Source organism: Morus notabilis, unplaced genomic scaffold (assembly GCF_000414095.1).
Source record: "Morus notabilis unplaced genomic scaffold, ASM41409v2 Scaffold3673, whole genome shotgun sequence".
NCBI classification, from domain to species: domain Eukaryota; kingdom Viridiplantae; phylum Streptophyta; class Magnoliopsida; order Rosales; family Moraceae; genus Morus; species Morus notabilis.
The window spans coordinates 1-26,615 of record NW_010356882.1 but is presented as its reverse complement, the minus strand read 5'-3'; the positions used below and the strand labels follow the sequence as shown (position 1 = coordinate 26,615).

The 26,615-nt window shown below is 30.4% G+C and overlaps 2 protein-coding genes across 2 annotated transcripts; one reads left to right on the top strand and one right to left on the bottom strand.

Annotated features, from left to right (window-relative positions):
* Positions 1-6,193: 6,193 nt before the first annotated feature.
* Positions 6,194-8,043, bottom strand: LOC21385793 (biogenesis of lysosome-related organelles complex 1 subunit 1). Its single transcript, XM_010088865.2, has 3 exons — positions 7,807-8,043; positions 7,505-7,710; positions 6,194-6,439 (listed from the first exon to the last, which is right to left on the bottom strand). Exons 1-3 carry the CDS (start codon positions 7,946-7,948, stop codon positions 6,350-6,352), a joined length of 438 nt encoding a protein of 145 aa, XP_010087167.1. The 5' UTR covers positions 7,949-8,043; the 3' UTR covers positions 6,194-6,349.
* A 10,873-nt stretch (positions 8,044-18,916) lies between these two features.
* On the top strand, positions 18,917-22,462 carry LOC21385792 (peroxidase 4). Its single transcript, XM_010088864.2, has 4 exons — positions 18,917-19,234; positions 21,111-21,302; positions 21,510-21,678; positions 21,912-22,462. The coding sequence occupies exons 1-4, from the start codon at positions 18,992-18,994 to the stop codon at positions 22,301-22,303; spliced, it is 996 nt and encodes a 331-aa protein (XP_010087166.2). The 5' UTR covers positions 18,917-18,991; the 3' UTR covers positions 22,304-22,462.
* Positions 22,463-26,615: the final 4,153 nt, after the last annotated feature.

Genomic DNA, 26,615 nt, shown 5'->3' with positions numbered 1-26,615 from the left:
TTTGGAGAGAATCGAGTAGATAATTAAGCCCCCGTTCATTTCACTAGTTCGAATCACAATTCATGTTTTTTTGTTAAAATGTTTTATCTCACAAAAATTGAAAATTCAATTTGTTCTGCTATATTATTTTCTCTCACATGAATTCACTTATTTTAACTCAAGTTTTCAACTCGAACGAGCAAAAAGAAGGGAAAATCAACAAAATGAGCACATACGCAAACACCGTTCGTTTCGTTTCATTCGAGTTGAAAACTTAAGTTAAAAAGTAAATTCATATAAGAGAAATACTGTAGTAAAAAAAGTTAAAATTTGATATTTTGTGAGAGAAAACACTATAACGAAAACTTATATTGTGATTTGAACGAGCGAAATGAACGGGAATCATTGCAATTAATTATTCAACATTCTACCGGATATACAAATGATGAAAATTTCAATGACATTAGAGTAACAACCAAAGAGGAGGGGAAAAGCTCTGGAATCATGCTTGGTGATTGGTGCGGATCTGAGAATTTGCATTTAAACATGCGTAGGAAGGAATAAAGAGTACAATGGATCCTAATTATTTTTCGGTGGATGTGCACATTAAATCTCAATTTTTGAACGAGGGAAAAAAAAGAAAACATTGGATTTTTTTTTTTGTTTTTTTGCTTTTATCATATGATAAAAGCAAATTTTCCATCGGCTTAGACTTCTTTTATTTTTAATTGGAGGTGGGTAGATTTGAATTCTATAACTCACGGTTAGGTCAAGTGTGAACTTACTAATAAGATATAATCCATATGAGTTCTAGTTCTTTTTCTTCATCTTTAACTTTATAAGAGTCAAGTGTGAACTTTTTGATAAGATATGTTCCATATGAGTTCTAGTTCTTTTTCTTTTCCTCAAGCCTTATAATTCTCCACCAATTCTTATGAAGTTGTTCCTTTTTATAACCGGCCAATCCATTATAAGGATGCTAATCAGTATAATTCATAAATTTCATATCGAGATAGAATAAATCTCACTGTTCTATTACTTTTGTATTTTTAATACCTCAAAGCTTGTAAGTTTTAGTATATAATAAATCAATATGTACCCTTCTGTTTCGCACAAAACGTCAAGAGACCTTCACAGGTGAAAATTTTGTGTAACAAGAATATCCCAACAACAAAAGCTCTTGCAAGAATCTTTTTTTTTTTTTCCTTTTTCTTTAGTTTTTCTGAAGGAACTATTGTAAGGTTGAACAAACATAGTAGTCAATCCGTCATCAATTTATACCCTGCCCCATCCGATCTGTATTCCAGTTGCAAAGATTCAATTCATTCAAAAGTTTGTCAAACAATTATGTAAATTCAGACACGAGGATCATTTGGTGCAAAACACTGTTGGAAAAATTTGCTTAAAATTAGAGCTAGCAATCCGGATAACGACATGATGACATAACTCGAAACCCGCACGATGTTAGCGGGTTTGAGTTTATCATAAATAGGTTTGGATCAAAATCAAGTCGAACTCATAAAACATGATTAAATAGCGTGTTATTTTTAGGTTGACCCACCAACCCGCAATTAACCCGCTGTAACCTGTTTATTAAATGTGTCATATTTGAGTAATATGAATACACAACACAATTACAACTCGTTTACTTATGTTTGCTGGTCAGGTTGAAAAACAGGTTGAGAAATAGGTTGACAAGACCTTATTATCACTCATTTTATCAACGGATTGACACGACACTATTATGACCTGTTTAATAATCGGGTTAGTCGTGTCATATCGTGTCAACCCGTCAATATACAGGTCGTGTTTGGATTTTGTATTTCAACACGAATAATAAACACGTGTCAGATCTTACCATGTCAACTGAGTCGATCAACATGATACGGCAACGTGGATTGTTAACCCTACTTAAAACCTAAGCAAATAACAGAGAACGAAAAATAATGAATGAAAAACAAAATCACAAAAGCACCAAGGATTTTATAAAGGTTCATCACTACGCCTAGTTTCTGTTGCTGCAGATTCCATTATATTGTTGAAGAAATTTGTTACAGAAAAATTTATACATTGGGAGGTTGTATATTCCCTCAAACAAACTTATCAATCGAGGTATAGACTCTCTCAAATGAGCGTATATCAATCTTTATATTCATTAGTTACGTCTTCGCAACAAAAATATATTGTGTTGAGTTTTTTTTATTGAGGACTGATTTTTTTTGGGAGTTTTTCAAGTAATACTTGAAAAAAAAAAAACTATTAGTAGCTTTCTATTTTTCAACTGTCAGATTTACATTAAAATCTGTAGATTTTGCATATTTTTTTAATTTAATATGATTTTGACCGAATCTAACGGTTAAAAACTGATCTTAATACTAAGTTGGCTTATGGAGAAGATCCTTGTTTTTAATGCACTCTAAATTAACTAACATTGCGTTGAGAGTTGACAAATAATGTCATTGCACTATGGATAATAACAATAATTACAAGTATGGGTTGATTTTTAAGGATTTTACCTGCCTGACGTCGATCTTCTACAAGAATTCACTAAAGTGATAGATATATGCTCCCCACTTTGCTTCTAGACTTAGTCCTAAAGGAAAAATAAAATAAAAAAATTAATTACAAACATAGAAATAGCACCCAGCTAGATTTTTTTTTCTCTCACACTTGTGGTTATTAATTAAGGATCTTCTTCTTCTTTCTTTTTTTTTTTTTTTTTTTGGTTCTTTTGCTTCATCAGCAAGAAATATTCAACTCTAATAAAGAAAAATGTTTACGAATTTTGTTGTTTGAATGGTTTGACTTAATTATTCCTCTTGTTACCGTGTTGTTCTTCTTCTCCAATAGTTGAAAAAAAAAAAAAAAAAAAAAGAACCCTTTGTCTCTATGCACATCGCTCCATGTTGTAAGTTACCCCTAATATTGTAGATGAAGATTACATCATTTGGTTTAAGAAATAAGGCTAATTAACCCTTCACATTTTGAATTGACCATTCACCCATTTTGAGTGAATCATTATTCCTTTATCACATGATAAGAATAGTAATTCCAAACTCTTTTCTTCATTTTTTTCATAATTACTCTTCAATATTATAATATAATTACAATATATTATATAGTTGTTATATCTTATAATATATAATATAATATAATTATAATAATAAAATGATATGATATAATATAATATAGTTGTAATATTGTTACAAATAATATTATGATTACATTAATAATTCTAATATTATTATTTTTTTATATAATATGATCTTATTAATTATATTATATTGTATTAATATAATTATGTTTATTATATTAATAAAAATAAAATAATTAATATTATTAAATATTATTAAAATCTTATAATTTTAAAATTATTATCTATTATAGTGTATTACACACGTTATGACTACATAATGTATTATTTATAATATATTTATTTAATATATATTTAATTATTACATTTTAATATTGTATTGATTATATTGATATATAAAATATTAGTGTTATATATAACATAAAGGTAATTTTGTCAACATGAAAATATTCATGTCCAATTCTATAATATTCTTAAAATTACAACTAAACAAATAAATTAACTTTATTTTCTATTCTAATACCATTATATTTTTATTCTCATTACTATTATTATTTCTCATTGTAACCAAACGCACCTTAAATACAACTAACAGGCGTACTATTACCACTAATAAAGACTTATTACGAGCTGCCATTTTGATCCTACTACTTATAACAACTAGCTCTTTTAATTGATGCTCCAAAATTCTTTAGATAGTTGATCAAGAATACAAATTGTCCGGCCATTTGAGCTTCATTTACCAAGAAAGTTGTATAAAATACTCGTATGTATGTATGCAGGTCGGTAGGCGTATGCATGTATGCAGGCAAGGTATACAAATTCAAATGAACCTGAAAGCTGGACTGATGGTAATTAGTCAACTTTTGAAAAAGAAAAAAAAATTATAATGTCAAAAGTCAATTCTCTTGTCGTTTTTATGTGCGTCAATCTTCATGATCTCAAGGCAGCATTCGTAATCGGAAAAAAAACACACACAACATTCGTAAAGGTTTTTGAATATCCACTCTCTGCGAAATGTTGACAAATGGCGGATTATAATATATGATATCGAAAGTAAAAACTCTGACCAGTTTTAAGTTTTTAATTTAAATTTAAATATAATTTTATATAAAATTTTTTTACTATAATAAAAAAATTAAATGTAATTATTTTACTGTAACAAATTTTAAATTTTAAATTTAAATTAATAAAATAAATAAATTATTTATTTCTCTTTGTGTCTCTGCGGAAGACTGTAATTGGTTAAAATATAAATAAACAAATAATAGCGTGTGTCGTACTATTTCACTGCACGGGCCTTATTCTTCTGTCTTTTTCTTTGGAGAGAATTGAGTGGATAATTAAATCAACAAAATGGGCAAGTACGCAAACTATTATATGGTTCCAATTAAAAATGGTCAACATTCTATCTGACTAGTATGTAAGGGACGTGCCGTTAATAAGAAAAATATTCTTTACTTTTGTATTTGTTTTTAAAGATTCATATGAAATTCTTAAGTATAATTGATGATGTTTAAATACAAAAATTATATTTATGGTTGTTTGCGATGTGGAACACATGTTAAATAATTCAACTTATTATTGAGTTTAAATAAATATCATTTACATAGTGAAGCATAAAGATGTAAATATGGATCAATAAATGCAATCTATTTTTTTATTGGAAAGTATGATCATAAAAACCATTTTAAAAAATTGGAAAAATTATTTTAGTTTGGCAATTAATTAAAAAAAGGTATTTCCTGTGGTTGTATTTGAAAAAATACTTAAATTTTAGAAGACTATGTTAAATAAATATTTATCTAGGGATGTACTTGAGAAAAATATTTTTAAATGATAAATTAAAGGAATACAGAGAAGAGACCGAAAAATATACCCTTTAAAAAAAAAAGAAAGAAAACCAACCAAACAAGATTAAAAAAAAAAAAAACTAAGCTAGCAAGTAATTAAGTGCAAAATCCTTTAGTGCTTGTTTGGTACATGGGTTTTGCTATATTACAAACTTGTGATTTTAATTCTGCTACAATATTTTTTTCTTACAAAAAATTTAAATTTCAAAAGTTATAATTAAAACCACTTGTTTGAACCCTGATCTGAACCAATATACCTAACGAGACCTTCAATGTACATGCGACACTTTGATACTTTAGTTTTTTTTTAATTATTTTTTAAATAGAAAGAGAACCTTCGATATTACTAAATAAGGAAAAGAAAAATATTAGGAGTGAGATGGTAAAACATAACAAAAAAATAATTTTCAGGAATTTTATTAAATATCACTTTGACTTGTAACAATTTTTTGTAATTACGTGTTTATAACATTTTTTTAAAAATAATTACAAGTTTAGAACGAATATGGAAAGATAATCCCAAATTTTTGTTTTAAAAAAAATATATATTTTAATGAGAAACATTTATATAATATTTTAAAAAGGGAAGCAAATTAGACGTTGAAGTGAAAATCTAATCATAAAAAATGATTTTTTTTAAAAAATCATTTTTTAGGCTAAATGGTTTAAAACGTATTGATCAGGACTACATTTGAGAAAATGATGAAAAAAGCATTTAACATGGACAATTGAAAAAAAAAAAAACAAAAAAAAGTTGATAAGGAAAATTTTAAACAAGGTTTCTTAAAAAAACAAAAAAAATGCTAAGCACACAAACAAGTGCAAAATCCATATGCCTCATCCGTGCTTCCGTGCTTCTTATGTTAGGTAATAGATATACAAATGATGAAAATTTCTGTTGACATTAGTGTAACAACCAAAGAGAGAAAAAAGCTCTGGAATCATGCTTGGTGATTAGTGCGGATGTGCGAATTTGCATTTAAAAATGACTAGCAAGGAATAAAAGGGCACAATAGATCCTAAATATTTTTCGGCTGGATGTGCAGATTAAATCTCAATTTTTGAACGAGGGAAAAAGATATATATATATATAATCTGACAATTCGCAAATTTTTTAGCGGCTCAGATTTATTTTATTTTTAGTTGGAAGGGGATAGATTTGAATTCTACGACTCACAGTACTGATAAGATTTGTTCTATGTGAGTTTTAGCTCCTTTTCTTTAGTTTTTCTGAAGGAACAATTGTAATGTTGAACAAACATAGTAGTCAATCAATCATCAATTTTTACCCCGCCCCATCAGATCTGTATTCCAGTTGCAAACAATTCAATTCATTCAAAAGTTTGTCAAACAATTATGTACATATGAGATAGTGTCCTAATTCAGACACGAGGATCATTTGGTGCAAAAAATTTCTCTGAAATCATTCTTGATGAATGTTATGGATTGCCGCAACGACGCTTTTACAATCAAATTCCATGGTCTTCATCCAGTTCTCAAAATCTCCGATTTCCTGCGAGGCATGATCCACAACAAAAGTAAACAAACAAGCACATCCTACTTTCGAAGGCAAACCTAACGAGGAAAATGAGATGACAAGATCGCATTACGACTTCCCTTTCCCCCAAATGCATTATGACTTATCCATTAAGGGTTATCTAAACAGGGCACCGGAAAATACTATATGTTTAAGTGATAACCGGACAGTTTGAAATTCAATCAGCACTTATAACAGTAATATTTTCACATAGCTTTTTCCTTTCCAAATATATAGATTTGGGCGACATTCATTTTGCAAGTTTCTACTTGATATTATCACTCCATTCTTAACCACACAATCCCGCTGGTCACTCCGCGAAAATAACACGCGGACTCAGCATAAAACTCACAGAGAGATAAATAAGCTCATTTCGCTAAGACCCTAAACTCCGGTCGTCGTAAGAGTATGAAAACAAAGTTATCGAAGACATAATGAACAGCCTTCTTCTCCTCTAAATTTTCTACTTTCCTCGAAACTTTAACAGCACAAGTTCAATCCTAAGTGAACCAGAGAGTACATGAAGAAAGAGTAATCCTACGACACAAAGGAATAATGTTATTAACAAGCCTTTATTCTTAGCCTAGGACAATATCTGACAACCACAAGCTCTAGAACATTGTGGAAAAACCAAATTTGCCAGAACCTGAAACAAATAGCAAAACCTAAACCAAAGCAAAACCCACCATCTCGGATCTTTACTTTCCAAACAGGTAACTATTCAATATAACTTGTTAGACAGAATCTATTAACAATACTCATCCAACCTTCCCATCAGTCTTAAGGAAAATTCCCAAAACCAAATAGCTAAAACACAATAAAAAACTAGCAAAACATAAACCCAATTGCAAACAGAACAAACATAACAAATTGGTATCATAACGTCTTCTTAGTGCCTATTAGACACAACCCAAAGACAATCTATATCCATCATAGCTAAAAGCTACCGTACAAGAGCAAAATCATATAAAAAAAAGTGAAAAAATCTAAAACCATTATAGATGAGCAATATCGAAATTGATACAGGAAAAAAGGAAGAACCTTGACGGCGGTGTTAATAGCGTGCGTGGCGGCGAGCCATTGGTCGGTCTGCTTCATGAAGCGGGTGATTGTCGCGGCCAAGGCGCGAATTTCGAGCTCGATGCACTTCTCGTTAACGAAGAACTCTTGAACACCGCCGTTCACCGCCTCCACCAACAGATCCGACACGCGCGCAGCGTTCCTGATCGCCTCCTTCTTCTTCTTCTCTGTCGAATTTCATCAAAATCTCAAAAATCTAATTGATTTTGAAAGAAAAACAAAAAGGAATTTTGGACCAGAAAATGGTGATTTCGGGGACTCACCGGTGAGTTCGCGAAGCCTAAGAGAGGATTGGTGGTGATCGTGGACTAACTGAAGAAGAGAAGATTCCAGTCCTCCGGGCTCTGCGTCGGAGGAAGGTGTAACGCGCGCACGCGCCACCGGAAGAGGTGTCGGTGAATACATCTCTCAAGGGATTGGGTTTTGCGTGCCGACCGTAGTACCGCAGGCAAGAACATCATTTTCAGGTGGTGTTATGTTGTTCTTGGCTCATTTGCTATTTCACCCCTGAATTTATCATTCACTGGCAACGTGTCTGCTAAACTCTTCTTTTTTAGCAATTTAGCCCATAAATTCAGAAATACGTGGCAACGACACTCCAATTGGTAACAATTTATTTATTTATTTATTTATTTGAGAGAAATTGACACATGAGGTGCACATGAATGTTAATAATAGTACGAGTAGCCATTTAAATTAGTTTTATCCATATTTATTGGTGTTCGAGTTTTTTAAATTCAGAAATAAAGGATGCGTTTAAAATTAATTTTTACTTATTTTTTAAAATATTTTTATATATCTTTTGAGATATGAAAATGTAAATAATCTTTAAATCGTATTTATTTAGTAAATATTTTAAAAGTGAAAATGAAAACAAAAAGAATGAAAATGCGTGGTTGTAATAATTTTTCATATCTAGTGAATTTCTCTCTCATTGTCTTTGACAACCAATTGTCTTGTGTCTATTTTTATTTCTCAATTATTCTTTGATAATTCTGTCAAGGAGATCCGTATTTTTTCAACAAGTGATATCAGAGTTAAATTCGGAGAGAAAATGCAGATTTATCAGGGTGAAGTATTGTGAACAATTATTGTTGCATAATAAAATCACTGTTCAAAATGATTGTGGATAATGTTCACGAATAGTAAACACTAATTCTGCTGACATTTTTATATACGGTGACACTATTCATGTATATTGTTCATACGCCTGTAGACGACACTGTAGCAACGCACGTTACTGTAGCAAGAGTAGACCAACATGAAATAGTTGAGCCTACATGCCATTTCTTCTGTTTATAGCACGGCAATTCTTCTGTTAACTTTAGTCCACCACCAGCTGTGGGCGTCCCTTCTCAAGCTTTCCGTTGACGGTGAATTTTCGTTAACAAAAACAAGTCGGGTTACCTCCAGATTTTTTGTTAGATTACCGGCTTTAATTGAGATTATATGTAAAAGTTTTGTGCCGAAGGTGTTTGTGGTATTTTTTGTGTAGTGAGCAATATAAGAAAAAATACTTAAAGTAGAAAAACGCATAAGATTTATAGTGGTTCACTCTTATAAAATGAAGAGCTACATCCACTGGGGTTTTTTATTCCTTTTGAGATTGCTACAATTTACAAATTACTCTCTCGTTCTTTTTTCTTAAGAAAGATAAACATTTTTTTCCGTATGAGGTTTCTCTCCTTTTATAGCCGAGCTTCCTTCGTCGGGGGGGTTTCTTCCTGTAGGCTGAAAAAGCACTCAAGTGGTCTGCCCTTTTAGGCCCAGCCCATAGCCCACTAATCACTTTTTGTGCACTGTTCACTCAGCCAATTAGTCTCCCATTACGGCTATGTGTTCAGCTGTAACCCTTTTCTGTCCCCCGTATGAGCGGTTTTAAGGGTTTGCATTTAATGCATGTACTGCAGACATCTCTCATTTCCGCAAGCAACTGACAATGTCAGGCTTTCCCCTCTTCGGGCATTCCTCTCGTCGTCTCTGTTTGCTCAGCCTAATTTTCTTCCTTGGCAATTGCTTTCTTCCCGAAGGATTCCTGCCGTAAGGTTGACGGTACGAACTGTCGTCGTCATGAGGAGTCGGCGTCGAAGGTTGAGCTTCCCTTACAGCAGAAGGAAAAGGTGTCGAGGGTTGTTGCCTCTTGAGGGAAAGCGAGACCACGTGTCGCACTATTGTTTGCCCACGCGTCATCCATATTTTCCCACACAACACTTTCCTTTGACAAATCACTCTCGTATGTGTTCACTAGGATTACTACACCACCAAAATACTTTCTTGATTACATATGGCCGGCTTGGATGTGAGCTCCACCAATCACCGATATTGATTTGGTTGATATATAAATAACCCTCATAAATGTAATTTAATTTTTTCACCGAAATGCTAAAAGATAAGAATTCTATCGTGATCTTCTTCATTATATATTAAATACATAGGTTTTCTATTTAGTTGTCACCACTTATACAACTAAGATTCTTTCATTCCCAATGAAAATAAACAACACCATTGTCTTACCAAAGTAAAATATCCGACTTTATGATTATAACTGACTAGCTATAAATTTATACTATGTCCATTGAAATTATATCTTCCTTATATAAGTGCCTCATATTATATAACTAAAAAAACTTAATCATAATGTTGGATCTTTATGATATTTACATGACAATGTAATGTGCAATCACCATATATATTACTAATAAAAAAATGGGTAAATCTTATTCATCATAATCTGGATAATAGTTTCTACATATGTTGTTTAGGCACATATCCTAACAAATAACATCATCTAACAAGATTCTATTAATGTTTCAGATTAATTCTTAGCCTATACCACGCATTAAAATTTGAGAAAGTTAATTATCTGGGTGGCTTGGTCTATCTAATCAGGACATACACTTGTGTCTACTCTCTAAAGATCCTAAATCATGTTAAATGAATCTTACGATTCGTATCTTTATCTAATCTTCATTAAGGTGTTTTAGATTCATTGAACATATGGCACTAAAAATAGATAAACCAGGAAGAAAGTATTCCTCTAAACTTTGAATATGGTTCGGCGGCGGGGATGCATACATATAATTATTTCATTTTCATGCACTTAACTGGCTTTTTTTTTTTTTTTTTTTTTTTTTTTTTTTTTTTTTTTGGAAGGGTACTGGCTGTTTCATTAGTATGTCAAGTTTAGTTGGCGAATTAGTCCCCCTCATACTAATTCATGCTCATTCAATGCTTTCTTTTAATTAAAACAAAATTAAGTGTCATTTTTAATCTTGAGAAATACTAACATCACTCTTTTGTCACTCTTTTTGTCATTTTGTGTAAACACTGTTATGCTGACATTTCTCACGTAATGTATACCTACTTCACAAGTTTATTCACGGTTTTCAATACTAGCTAGCTAGTTAGAGTAACTCCTATCATGTTAACTATTTCATGTTTTTAGTTAAAATAACTAATGATTTAGCTGTGTTTTAGATTTTCTCCACTCCAACCATTAACTAAATGGTTAGCCATTTTAGAGAATACCTTTTACACTAGTTAAATATAGCTAGCATGGAGTGGCTAGCTATTTTATTTTTTGTATTATTTTATCCTTTCAAATATAATAAATGCAATTAAGATTCTTTTTTAACTATGTCCATTGAAATTATATCTTCCTTATATAAGTGCCTCATATTATATAACTAAAAAAACTTAATCATAATGTTGGATCTTTATGATATTTACATGACAATGTAATGTGCAATCACCATATATATTACTAATAAAAAAATGGGTAAATCTTATTCATCATAATCTGGATAATAGTTTCTACATATGTTGTTTAGGCACATATCCTAACAAATAACATCATCTAACAAGATTCTATTAATGTTTCAGATTAATTCTTAGCCTATACCACGCATTAAAATTTGAGAAAGTTAATTATCTGGGTGGCTTGGTCTATCTAATCAGGACATACACTTGTGTCTACTCTCTAAAGATCCTAAATCATGTTAAATGAATCTTACGATTCGTATCTTTATCTAATCTTCATTAAGGTGTTTTAGATTCATTGAACATATGGCACTAAAAATAGATAAACCAGGAAGAAAGTATTCCTCTAAACTTTGAATATGGTTCGGCGGCGGGGATGCATACATATAATTATTTCATTTTCATGCACTTAACTGGCTGGTTTTTTTTTTTTTTTTTTTTTTTTTTTTTTTTTTTTGGAAGGGTACTGGCTGTTTCATTAGTATGTCAAGTTTAGTTGGCGAATTAGTCCCCCTCATACTAATTCATGCTCATTCAATGCTTTCTTTTAATTAAAACAAAATTAAGTGTCATTTTTAATCTTGAGAAATACTAACATCACTCTTTTGTCACTCTTTTTGTCATTTTGTGTAAACACTGTTATGCTGACATTTCTCACGTAATGTATACCTACTTCACAAGTTTATTCACGGTTTTCAATACTAGCTAGCTAGTTAGAGTAACTCCTATCATGTTAACTATTTCATGTTTTTAGTTAAAATAACTAATGATTTAGCTGTGTTTTAGATTTTCTCCACTCCAACCATTAACTAAATGGTTAGCCATTTTAGAGAATACCTTTTACACTAGTTAAATATAGCTAGCATGGAGTGGCTAGCTATTTTATTTTTTGTATTATTTTATCCTTTCAAATATAATAAATGCAATTAAGATTCTTTTTTAAATTTAATAAAATTATTTATATTTTAAATTCAATAAATATTAAAATAATATATATTTAGTTAAAATAGAGAATATGATTAGAATGACTCACTAAAAAAATTACTAATTAAAATAATTTTTTAACCATTTTACCTAAAATTTAGCTAAAATTAAATGCTCTTAGCATAGTTTATACGGAAGTCATGAGTAATCAATTTTCTGCATGTGGTCTTTTTTCTTTCACTGGTGTAAATTTCAATTGCAAACATCATCATTCATGATTATCTAGCTCTCCGTGTATATATGGAACAAGATGGAAAGATATTGCCATTTTGTTTTCTTATTATTTACCGTTAGCTTATCACAACAAGTGTTATGAATAGTCAAGAGCCATGATTGCACTAGTGCTCCTAGTCATGGCGAAATGATGGACGTCGTTCCTCAATTTGTCAAGCATACAAATTTATGAAAATATCAAACTTAATATGACTATCCATGCATATTATAACGACATCGTAACCACATATAGCATAGCTAGAGGGCAGAATAATCATCAAATTTTCAAAGTAATGTTCCATGTTTTTCACGACATTAATACATTAGTTAGAACAACCCTACCTTTATTAAGTGGACAGCACAATATATATAAAGTAGGTACGTAACTTCTAAAATAATATATGTCATTGACTTTTCTTTGCTTATAAATTATAGTACAAGATAATTGGAGCTTTGAATCAATTATTGGTATATACATATAATTGTTAGTAAGGGAATGAAATAATTCTTCTTATTGATATATATAAGGGAATGAAATTCTTCTTCTTCCTAAACTACAGTATGAATAGAGACTTGTTTTAGGAGATGCGCAAGTTTCTCAATCTCGTTTTAGCTAGACTCATGACTTTAAGTTAAAGAAATAAAATTGAAAAAAAAAATAGAAGAATGATTCTTCCTTCATTGAAATTTCAAGATTATCATAAGCTTGAGAGATATTAAAGATGCCGCCTGCAAGATATACATAAAACAAGACAACGTATTGTATGATATGCATTTTTACTCTATCAATAAGAACTATTATTTTTAACTATTATATTAGTTTTTCATTAGGAACTATTGTTTTTAACTATTATATTAGTTTTTCATTAGTCTAATATAAAATGTGAGCGCAACTGATCGCGTATTGTAAATTATTAATGTAGATATACACAAATTTAATAATTAAAAATTAACAGTTAGAAAAACAATTTCGTAGAGAAAAACTACATGTCTTACCATAAAGCTTTTTATTAAAAAAAGGTGAAATAATAATTGATAATCATTACTTATGGGACATGTGGCAACAAGGCAATTTGATACAAGAAAAAAAAAAGTTTGAGAGAGAGAAAAAAAAATTTGGGGATCGATAGCAGCCAGATTTAGAGCACTAGTACTAAATTAAACAGTTTTGATGGCGACTACATAACTTACTTATACACGTTGTCCATTCGTCCCAATTTGAATACATATCCAAAGAAGGGTTAGGTTTTGACGAGTTCTGATCACTTTTGAGATAAGATTAGAAAACGAGAAAGAAAAGAAAAATAACGCTTAACAGTAATGTGTCAAATGTAAACAATAGTAACATATTCCATCTCTTGGGTTTACAGAGGGAAAACGTAAACAAAGTGATGACTACACAAAATATCCACTTAGCAACGTTTTATTTATTTATTTATTTGTATGAAAACCTAACTTTGAATGCGGTCAAAAATATTGCCGACAGCATATACATGTTATGTTGATTGTGTCTTGATTAGGTATACTGATTGAGATGTCTTAACTAATCGTAATTGGAGGAATAAGTAGGGTTATATGATTTAACTTGTTCCTCTTTTGAGAGATTTATGGCTCAAACTATTCAGAATCAAATGCTTGAAATCCAATAAATCTTAGAGTTTACTCTTTCAAAAGTTATAAAAAGTTGAAATTAAAGCTAAGAAAGATCACATCGTCAACTTTAACTTGGGGTGGATTGTAATTGAAATATTCTGTAACGCTGAGTTTGATTGGTTAACTATTACAATTATTCATGTTGTACGTATTTACCCAGAGTGAAATGTTTCCTATTAGTAATGAAATGAAATCAAAATAACTAATAAGTTCGGTTTGTTTGTCATGATAAAGTGAAAATATTTCATAGTACAATTCTTGCGAGGGAATAAATATTGTAGCCCATCTTCTCTAGCTGATTTCCGAGCAGCCACCGGAGAGCCACAAGTTGAAATTATAAGAGTGTTGTGGGACGGACCCAGGCACTCATGCATAGGCGAAATCCGACTAGGGCGCAGACAACGATAAGAAGGAAAACTTAAATCAACAATTTAATTATTTTCTTTTTAGTTGAGATTGAAAATTTTCTCTGATATCAATTTCCCTCTATATATTTTCATTTAAAAAGAAATTGTACATATCTGTACTTTTCTCATAGAAGGATACAAATATAGGTGGCGACACCCACCTGTAGAACCGTAAGTCGTTATTTTGCATTCAACGCATTTTGTGTACTCTTGTTCTGTGGTGAAATCAGCTCTATTTTTTTTTTCTGTTCTTTAATTTCAGCCATTTTACTTACTGTTCATATATGAGAGGTTAACTTTGATAAGGCCATAGAATCCTAAGTCATTATTTTTTATTCAATACATTTTTTGTACTCTTGTTAGTCTCTATCACCGTAGTAATATAGCTCTTCTATATTAAGAGTGCATCACTCTAAATTTTTTAGAGTTAAATTTATGAATAGTCCCTAAACTTTTCACTCTTTAGATTTAGTCATTATAGTTAACTTTGTCTTATAAATAATCTCCAAACTTATAAAAAGAGTCTCATAATGGTCCTTCTGTTAAATTTTAGATGGAAATCGTTAACTTTGTCTCATAAAATGTCCCTAAACTGTTTTCTCTTTCAAAAAATAGTATCTACATTAAAAGTTGTACTAAATTTAGTCCTTGAAAACATTAAGTAGATAGAAAACATTAAATATAAGAAGTTGTTCCAAATTTAGTTCTAAAAGTAAAAAAAAAATACGAAAATTATTTTTTGGATACACATATTTGTCTTTTTTTAATCTATTTATTTACACACATGGCGTTGATATTTTTTTTGAGTGATTATATTTACCCTACAGTATTAATAAATATTCTCATATTATTATTATTAGATATTTATGAAAATATACGTCTTTAAAGTTATTATTATATGATAATAATTATAACATTAACAAAGTATACTTATAATAAACTTTTTGAGTTTAAGGACAATTCATGAGACAGAATTGACTATAGGGACTAATTATAAAAAGAAAAAAAATTCAGAGACTATTCATGGATTTAACTCAATTTTTTATTAGTACTAGTTATTGCCACGTGCTTCACACGTTGGAGTAATTTTATAGATTCTATCCACATGTCAAAGTTTTGATTTTAACATATTATTATTTTTTTAGTTTTTTTTAGTAGTAAAGGTTTTGATTGACTCTTAATAAACAGTTAATACTAACATTATATTTGATATTAAGAAAAAACTTGGAGAAATTTTAAAGTATAAAATAATTATTATATTGTTTAATGTAGATAAAATTAAGAGCAAAATAATTGAAAATTTTATTTAACTATTTCTAAATATTTTCAATTTCTAGAAAGAAACAAAACAGAGAAAGAATGTTAGGTATAACATAATTGTTTTTCCATTAGTTCTACTCACTCATTTGGCATAAAGTATAATATTATGAAAAAAATAATATTTTAGAGGATGATAAGAATTTTTTTTTAATGAGAATGTACTTTAAAAGTATTGTAGAAAGTGGAACAAATAAAAGAAAAAAATATATTTTTGATAAAGTAGATTTTTAAACATTCAGCAGAAAATGAGCAAATTTTAAAACATCGAGAAAAAAAGGTAGGGAAAAATGACTCAACAAACTTCAAAACGATTTTAGGAGATAAGAAAAAGTAAAGGACACAAAAGACTAAAAAAGACGGAAAAAAGCAAAATAATAATTATAATTATAATAATAATAATAATAATAAATTAAACAACTCAATCCGCCACTAAACAATTCCAGTAAAAAGATAAAAAGTAAAGGCAACAAGACAAAAATAGAGAGACAAAAGTTTTCTCGTATATAGCTTGAAATTTTCCTTGACAAACATACACAAAAGAAAAAATAAATTGTATCCATATGAGAAGAAAAGACACATTTAAATATGAATGCATTTGAAAAAATTATTTTATTGTGGTGGTTAGTAAAAAAAATTATAAAGGCCACTTTAATAAAATAAAATAATTAGAAAAAATAATGTAATTGGGGATATATTTGAAACAATTTATTGCAATAGAGATAAATTAGAATAAAAATATTTCATTTATACGTATTTCAAGATATATGATTTTAGGAGGGAGAGAGAGAGAGAGAGAAATAAACGGGGGGGCGGGGGTGAAGAATAAGACAAAATAACTTGACTAAAATTTTGAATAGTGTACAAAGGGAACCCCATTTGTAATATAGTTATAGATCTATATAATTAGAAGAATATAATTTAATATTAGGGATATATTTGAAATAAATTATTTGAACATGGATAAATTAGAATAAAAATATGTCAATTATATGTATTTGAAGATATATGATTTTAAGTTTAGAAATTAAAAAAAAAAGAAAGAAAAAAAAAGAGAAGGACAAACTAAGAAAAGTTTAAAAAAAAAAAATAGAATAAGACAAAATAAGGATAAGACAAAATGACTTGATTAAAATTTTGAATAGTGCAAAAGAAAACTCCCATTTATAATAGATTATAAATAACATGTTATAAATTAGGTTAACTTTCACGTGGTCATACCCTAATTCATCTAATTAACGATTTTTCATCGTGAACATTACTATTATTGAGCAACTAATTTCCTCCTACTAGAAAGGGAGGAAAATTCTAATCTTAGCAACATGAATGAGATAGTAAAAAGAACAAGGTTGAATGTAGACTATACACAATTAAAAAAATATGTATGACTACCATTGTCGATAATTAATAATTAGTGATAAAACAATCCATGACTTGGCCATGCAATATAAAACAAATTTAGTTTGAACTAGCCTTTCATTCCTTTACTAACTAGACTAGCATCCGTTATTGCGCTCTCTTTATGATCTTTGGATTCTTTCTTTGTTTGTTTAAGGAGAATTGCCAAGGGGTTATTATTCTTTTGGACTTGACTCTTCCTTTGTGTTGAAGTATATGCATACGTATTATTGATCTGATAATTACCATGACCCCTTTTAGATTTTTTTGAATTATGATAATTCCTTCCAATGGAGCTTCTCCACGAACAAGTCGTGGTTAAATTTAATCTCTTTTTGAGTTTTGTTTTGTTTTACACGTCTTCTCTATATTGTGTGGTCATGCAACCGTGGTGCGATTTATATGTCTCGTAAAAGTTGGTCGGTATCTAGAATGTGAAAGTGATCAAATAATTTGAACTTTTTCTGTATTAAGATGTTACTCTTTTGGATCCATTTTTTCTTCAGAGGTACTTCCAAGGAATGTTTAATTTGATTTCTACTTTTTTTTTTTTTTGTTCCTTTCATTTTTTCCGATTTTGGTTAAGCAAGAGATTACACGAAAATCAGTTAAACTAAAGCAACCGACATCCGTCTTGGCAAGAAATTAATGAAAAATAAGATGTTTATAGATACTATAAATATATATACATCGAGTATAATGTGTGTGTGTGTGTGTGTGTGTGTGATGTATAACGACCGTAAAAGAAGTCATGATCATGAACGGGTTCGTCACATGGTGAATCTCAAAAAAGCGCACATACGCAAATCCATTGAATATAGTAAGAGCGTTCTAACTAAATCAGCCCAAAGCTGCATTGAAAATATTTTCATCTTTTCTAATCACTTTAATTATGAAATAAGCTTAAAATACGATTGGTTACCTTTTGAACTGTCAACCAATTATCTCTACGTCGCTATCTAATCCTCGCATGGCGTCTTCATCAAACATGAAAAAGAGAGAGAGAGAAAAGAAAGAAAATAGTTAATTTCTACTGGCAATGATTCAACCCCAATCATAAAATTACATTTTTGGTCTGAACTTATCTCAATTAGTAAACTTTTTCGTTAGTTTTTAATTTTGTTAAATTACTCTCTTAACTTATTTAGTGTTATAAAATGCTCCTAATAAATTTGAATTGAAATACATAAGCATGTTATATAAGCTCATTTGGAGTGCTACATATAAAATTTTACAAGGGCGCATTTACATATACACATGTAAAGATTTCATTAAATTCGTAGATAATTTTCTAAAACTAAAAGTTTAGGCGATAAATTGTGAAGGGACAACTAATAAATATATATATATATAATTTGACAAAGACGAATAGTACGGTCATATATACAAACGTTTAAATTATTAAATAACACTTACATATACACTACTTTTTGAGCCTTTCAGCCTGATCAACAGAAGATCACCATGAAGTACAGTCGTCAATATCACAAATCAAATCCTTTTATTCATTTTCTAGATGCCATTCTACGCCATGCACTAACTGGCCGTGGCCGGTCATGAAAATTAGGTGAGCTGCCAAGTGCCAAACTTTTTCCTGATCATGAGCCCCACTCTATCTATCATTCTATCTATAAATGATCCCTTTCAGCTTCACCCTTGTATAATTTCAACTCAATCCTACGTACTCCCGTCGACCCTTTCAACCTATTTTCAAATTATGATGAAGCAAATCATGGCTTCTTCGTCTTCTTCTTCGAATATAGTTCTTACGACCACTTTGGCTATTGTTCTTGTCATCTTTACAGGAAGCTGTTCTGCTCAACTTTATCCCGGTTTCTATCATAAGAGCTGCCCTAAGGTCTTTGCTACTGTAAAATCTGTTGTCAAAACTGCTATCTCGAAAGAAAACCGTATCGGTGCTTCTCTGCTTCGACTTCACTTTCATGACTGTTTCGTCAACGTACGTGAGTTTTATTATTTGATTTGTGTATTTTTTGAAAATATATATTTGTCGTTGTCCATATATTAGGAACTTAAGGGTGCCTTTGAAATTGATTTTTAATTATTATTAAAAATATTTTTACACGTCTTTTGAGGTATGAAAATGACTCAGTTTACAAATTGTGTTTATTTAGTAAATGTTTTAAAAATGAAAATAAAAATAAAAAACAGTGAGAATGGTTTTTGCTAAGGAATTAGAAAACGATTAAAAATTATTTTTCTTTTTTTGTTTTCATTTTTTAGTACTTATCAACAATGTTATAATATATTAATTAATAATTATAACCAAACACGATTTTACTTTTTTATTATACTCAAAATAATCTCTTAAAAAATCAACCAAATGCAATTTCAGAGTCGGTCTTAGAATGATTCTCAAAAAATCTCATTTTTACTTTTGTATTGAAAACAAAATCATTTTGAAAGCGTTACCAAATGGACCCTAAGTTTCTAAGTTTAAATTATTGTCTCATGGTCGAGTGAAACCAAGGTTCCCATCAGCCGGGGCGTGCAATGAAATATTCCATTCATACAAGACAGTGAGGTCCCCCTTCATGTCTCTTGAGGCTTTGTGAAATTATCTAAATTAATCAGTAATTTAAATCTAATCTAATCTCATATAACTAAATAAAAGGAGCGAAAGTGTTTCACCATTTCTAATCTAATTATATAAAAAGAGCGAGCTGCAAGTTCCAATTTTTATTCAAAATTTTTTTAACTTATTTCTCATAATGAGCTCATATAAGTACATGTATAAAAATATTATGTCTAAATTTTAACTGTCGTCATCAATTGGTGGTATACTCTTTAACACTTTGTTAGGTTTAAAGTATTACAAAATTTAAAAGTTAACTTGCCAATTGTGAAAATTTCAAGGAGCAAAGGTGTTATATATCCTTGTTATATTGCCACAATGATAATTTTTCATAGTACAAATGCATGTGACCATTACGTGCATATAAATTCGTTTTTGATTAGTGATATGGTAGGGCGCCATTTTTTGTTACTCAAAATTTTCAAAAACTAGTTCTTTTTTCTTAGTTTGAGGATGTGGAATTTGACCTCTACACCTCACCATGTATTATTAAGGTGTAGAACTATGACGCTAAACAACGGGTGCAACCACAATCTGTGGCGTTGTTTTTTGCATGTAATTTTTGACCTTTAAGACATCTTAGTTTCAAACAATAATCCACCGTTTTTCTACCCAAGTGTACTCAACATAAGTGGGCCGACGTTGATTTGATATCACAACAGAAAAATGTGGAAGCCAGATAAAAAGAACTTGATAGAAAGCTCTACGTACGAGTAATCAATTATAGTCATGGTTTTGGCGTGGCAGTTTGGGAGTGGTTCTTGCATTGACCGTATAATAATCTTAATAGCATGCCTTACTATACAATTTTTGGCTTGATACAAGCAAGTCAATCTCTTTTAGAAGTAGTTTTAACATGTTTTCAACGACAACATGTGCTCTAGAGCCAATGGAAATTGATTGTTTACTGCTGGGTACTAGGGCAAAACAGTTTTACTTGATGACTAGCTAGAACTGTTTTGGGTTTTAAGAAAGCAATCATACACTTGAAAAACTAGAACAAAATATAAAATAATTAATAAATTTGAGTTGATTTGCTAATTATCCACTCTTCTCTATTTGAAGATTGATGAGATAAATTCGAACTTAGAATTAGTCTCCTTATCAGAAAGTAATTAGCAGACTAATTGGCCATCGACATGACTACTAAAAATTAAGTGTTTTTATAGGGTAATACTACATATATTAATATTGGTTCTTATATCCTAGTACATTTTGTCTCATGCTTGATAAACGACAGGGTTGCGATGGGTCAATACTGCTGGACGACACTTCTTCTTTCAGAGGTGAGAAGACGGCAGGCCCTAACAACAACTCTGCTAGGGGATTTGGCGTTGTGGATAAGATAAAGGCCGAAGTGGAGCAAGTATGTCCCGGCGTTGTTTCTTGCGCTGATATTTTAGCCATTGCTGCTCGTGACTCTGTTGCAATTGTAAGTCTTTGATTAATTTTCATATCAGTTATCCTCTCTCATCATTTATAAGGAAAAAAAAAAAAAATAGTACACAACACGCATAGACTAATATAATTAATTATATAAACCAAGTGGAACAAATTAATAATTTGTAACCAAATATTATCTTTGTATAAGATATAGTGGGACATGTTAATAATTTGTACGTTACATATGTATATGTAGCTTGGAGGACCCTATTATGAAGTTAAAGTTGGAAGAAGGGATTCAAAGACAGCAAGCTTTTCTGCCGCCAATAGTGGAGTCATCCCTCCTCCCACTTCCACCCTCAGCAACCTCATAAATAGATTCAAAAACAGAGGTCTTTCTGCCTTGGACATGGTTGCCTTATCCGGTAACTTATATTATAATTTAATTTCCCTCTTTATAATAATTGTCTTTTTTAAGTCCTTGAAATTTTGGTATTTTAGTATAGGCCATCCAATTACTTATTATTGTTATTATTATAGTTTTTGAATTTGACATGAAGAATTTACACTTTAATAATTCAAAGTAGAGTTACAAATAATTATTATTATTAATGGATTTCCGTATTGGTGAACTTATCATCACTAATAATGCGCGCAGGAGGCCACACAATTGGAAAAGCTAGGTGCAGAGTGTTCAGAAAGAGGATATACAATGAGACCAATATTGATAGTTCATTTGCCAAGGCTAGGCAGAGCAAGTGCCCAAGAAATGCACCCTCAGGGGATAACAACGTAGCAGATCTGGATGTGGCAACTCCCAACTCATTTGACAATCACTACTTCGTAAACCTTGTTAACAAAAAGGGTCTCCTTCACTCGGATCAAATCTTGTTCAACGGCGGATCCACCGATTCCTTGGTTAAACACTACAACGAAAACCCTAAGAAATTTCATTCCGATTTTGTCACTGCCATCATCAAGATGGGAGATATCGACCCGCTCACCGGATCAAAGGGTGAAATTAGGAAGCATTGTGCTAGGGCCAACTAAATACCTATGTGTGTTGAGATCATATTGATTAATTAATTAATTGTCGAGTATCAAGTGTTTGAATGTGGGTTTGGTTCACTTTTTCGTTTTCTTTTTCTTTTCTTTTCTTGGGGATTCTGTTGGCAAGGAATAAAGCTTGTTTTGTGATTTGCATAAGAATTTCATGATGGTATTTTTACTCTGTATTTTTCTGTTACTTATTTTTCTTTGCATAAGAATTTCGGCTTCTAAAACTATTTACATATAGCTTTTTAAACATCTAGTCAAAATTCCACATGTGCCAATTACATTGCATCAAACAAGGAAAAAAAAAATGCATATGTATTATTCACTTTGAATAGATGAACCAACTGCTCTAGGTGCAAACTTTAATTAAACGTATCTAGTTTCTTCGCCTCTCTATCTTTTGTTTTGTTTTGCCTTAATTTATCTTGCTAAGTCAGTAAAAGTCGAAAATTTTATTTACTCATGATTTTTTATTTTTTATTTTTTTTAAAGGATTTACTCATGGTTATCTGTCAATTGAACTGCGGTTTTTTTTTCCCCCCTTTCTTTATCAATTAATGAACTGCTCTAGCTGTTGTTTATCACACCAACAATGTCATAGAAGGGGGAAAAACCACCCAAAAACAAAAAACAAAAAAGTTGTTACACGCTGGTCCAACCGTCTAAAACATAGAAACATATTCACACAGCGCAAATACGGCCCAGCCCGACAGAATGTGCATGGAAAAATTGTTTGGTTTGTAGGTTTGGATATGAAGTTTAAATAGAAATTCAAGTTTAACTGACTGATTTGAGTTTTTAATTCAAGCTGAAATATAAAAGTTTATGTGAGAGTATTTAACTGTAGTAAAAAAAATTAGATGTATCTATTTGTTAGAGTTTTCAATTGAAGTAAAATTAAAATTGAAAATTCGAATCATAAAATGAATGAGGTTTTAAGTTTTTATGAGAGGTTTTGAGCTGTAAACTTATGAATTTTTCACCAAATTCGGTTACTTTATAGTTAATTGACATGTGAGCTTTCTGAAGCAGTCAAGCTTTGACATATAAAGCTTTAAACCAGACTTTCCTAATTAGTTTGCTGCTGCATTTCTAATCCAATATTAAGTGGAAAAAAGGGACTTTTTTATCTGAATGGAAAAAAAAAAGGGACTTCATACAATATCTTGATTTCTTGGAATTTCTAAGTTTATGGACTTCCAAATTGAAAATCTTGTATATTCAAAACCGAAGTTAAATTATGTACAATTTAAAGTTGGGCATTCCTTTAAACCAAATTGAAAATCTTGTATATTCAAAACCGAAGTTAAATTATGTACAATTTAAAAGTTGGGCATTCCTTTAAACAAAAAAGTTATATATATAACAAATTAAAGAAGAAGCTTTTGGTAGTGTGTGTGTGTGTGTGTATTGCTTGATATATGAAATAAATAGTTGATTCTAAGTGTATGGGTTTGTTAGTTCCCGGACAATTATGAATATCCCAACTCTGAAACAATATCATGATTTTGATCCACGAAAACGTGTCTGACTAAAAAACTAAACCTCGTAGAGGTAGATTTCGTTGCTCAGCTGTCAAGAAGACAAGTTGTGTATTATTTACCTACCTAAACCAAACTAATATGTACATATTCGTATCTAACCGCTTGAATATATATGAAGTCGAAAATTGTGACTGGAAAATAATAATATAATCTCAAGGGCCCAACGCATCTAAAGTTAAATTCAAGATTTTGTGTAAAAAAAAAAAATAATAATAATAAATAAACAAGTAAATAGATACACAAAGGACTGGCTCAGAAAATTCCAGAAACTAACTAATCTGTTGCTTTAATTTTGAACAAAGTTTTTTAATAATTAATTCATGAGATGATGTACTTAATAATTAATTTCTTCTATAGATCGTACTCTAGTCTATAGATTGACTTATACGCATGTGACATCGTATTAATGAAAAGTAATGAATTTTCCATTCATTAAACAACATCTGCAAGCCTTTCAATATAAATAAATAAATAAACAACATCTGCAAGAGGATATTTTTAATTAATACAAAGTGATTAATATTGTCTACTCAAATTGCAAATCCAGTCCATGTGCAAACTCTAGTTGATTAATTTGTTGAACCAAACTGGTTATATATGAAAAGGGCAGTAATTAAATCAATTGCATATACATCTAGGAAACTGCATGGATTCAATAATTTGGATGTTGACTTCAATACATCTAAAAAGAGTTTTCTAATGCAACATAAATGCAGCAATAGTCAAAGCTATAATTGAAAGATTATCTAATGCAACATAAAGAATCGATATTGCATGTCCAATATGTAAAAGTTGAGGTACAACAATACGTTTATTATATATATTTATGAGTATATGGCTTTAAAATAATGTAAATATATAACTGGTCCAGAATAAAAGAATTTCCTGTTACTATATCTCAATCAATTTTTACATGTTACATACTTGTGCGAATGCTTTGTTACACTATAAATATATATATATATATATATATTAAACTGTCGCTTGGAAGGAAACGTAAAAATAATTATTATTAAATCGATAATAAATGCATGAAGTCGTCCCATTAGAACTAGATGTTCAAAATTACTAACTTTTAAGATTTGTTGCTTAACTAGTTCTCTGTGATCTTGTCAGGAGATTGAAATGATAGATCATAGATGTGGGGCTTTGGGAAGACCAGATATCGGACAAGTGTAAATTAATTAGAAGATCAAATTTTTATAGGTTTTTGAAAAATTAGGATGATTAGTTAATTATTAGAGCATATTCGATCTCTCATGCTCAGGTTGAGCTCCACACGCCAAGGAAACTAAAAACTTTCAATATATGTAACATAACTGCTTGGCATGCCATTGACTGATTCTGAATTAGATATGTATAGGAACTTTGATTAAGTTGAAATTTCGAAAAGATTGATGCAGCAAGGAAAAACCATTTTGGCCGGACTATGAGAATTTTATTGTAAGTTACGTCAGTAGAGTTCTATTTTAAACTGTTAAATTTGTATTAAATTCTTTTAATTTTAAATTATTTTTTTACTTCATGGGATTTTAACGAGATCTAATATTCAAAATAGCTCCTAATAATTCATAACAATGGGATCATTATCAAAAAGAAAATTGGTTTGATGAAGTAATTAAAACAGTATCAATTAATGTAAGTTCTTGTTTCGTTGGAGAAATGGATCATGCTCACCATGTACGTGTACGCATCATAATGTTTTGGTGTACAAGCTACAATGTGAAAACTGCAGCAATAATACGCAATAATATATAGACAAATCTCAACTATTCATAAACTACTACATTGGGTTGTGTGTGTATATATATAAAGGTCGTGAATAATATATAGGTGTTGCATATGACTTTTACATGGGGAGAATCACAACCACCCACCATGCCCTTTGTCTCCCCCAAAATAATTTAATAAGGTTTCAGGGCGTTAATTTCTTCCAAATCTCGTAACTATAGCACAAACTAACATGCATACATACATGGCCGATTCAAATTCGAAAAAAATATATACATATATATAACATATATATTCCCCACACGTGGACTGCTCAGTTGTGCCGGATTGTCTGCGTGTGAACCCCACTGAAACCTGGATTTCTTGGCTAGCTAGCATAATTTGGAATCCACAGGATTGTATTAAGGTACTTCGATTTCTAGTAAAAACAAAATGACAAAAAATAAGAAGAATCATGTTCTTAAAAGGTAAATTTTTTTTTTTTTTTCAATAACTCTAGCTGGAATATGTAAAAATTGAAGAACCATGCATCTTTGTTTTTCTTTTGCCTTCGTGGTTTTTGCCTGTTAATTTGGTGGTATTTTAATCATTAAGCATGTCATGTATTTTACTTTTTATTACTAAAATTTGAGTGGGTGAATTGCCAATCTAATTGAGATGTTTTTTTTTTTTCACTCTGGTATCAGTTATCTTCCCTCGTCATTTATTGAAAAAAAAAAAATACAGTAGACATCTTGTATAAGGCCTAGCTCATCAAGCTTAAGAAATTTCTCAGAGATTAATAATGACCTTATATAGTTTGCTGAAGATAAAACAAGCTTGCAGAAATGACCAGGAAACTGTAACCGAACAACAAATCGATCAACCCTCGAAAATAAAAATGTCACAAAAATTAAGCAAGCGCTTGAAGTAATACATATCAAAATTAATTATGTAGCACGCGTGCAACTACAACTACAATTTCAATCAAAATAGGGGACATTATCTGTACTAGAAATGGAGCTATAGCCTGTCGTATTTGTGGAGGGCGT

Bases quoted from the DNA above. Each gene is read 5' to 3' on its own strand.
- LOC21385793 (XM_010088865.2), bottom strand. From the start codon at position 7,948: ATGTATTCACCGACACCTCTTCCGGTGGCGCGTGCGCGCGTTACACCT. The intron at 7,711-7,806 runs GTGAGTCCCCGA...GAAATTCGACAG, and splicing joins TAGGCTTCGCGAACTCACCG to AGAAGAAGAAGAAGGAGGCG. The intron at 6,440-7,504 runs GTTCTTCCTTTT...CATGCCTCGCAG, and splicing joins CTATTAACACCGCCGTCAAG to GAAATCGGAGATTTTGAGAA.
- LOC21385792 (XM_010088864.2), top strand. From the start codon at position 18,992: ATGATGAAGCAAATCATGGCTTCTTCGTCTTCTTCTTCGAATATAGTT. The intron at 21,303-21,509 runs GTAAGTCTTTGA...ATGTATATGTAG, and splicing joins CTCGTGACTCTGTTGCAATT to CTTGGAGGACCCTATTATGA. The intron at 21,679-21,911 runs GTAACTTATATT...TAATGCGCGCAG, and splicing joins GGACATGGTTGCCTTATCCG to GAGGCCACACAATTGGAAAA.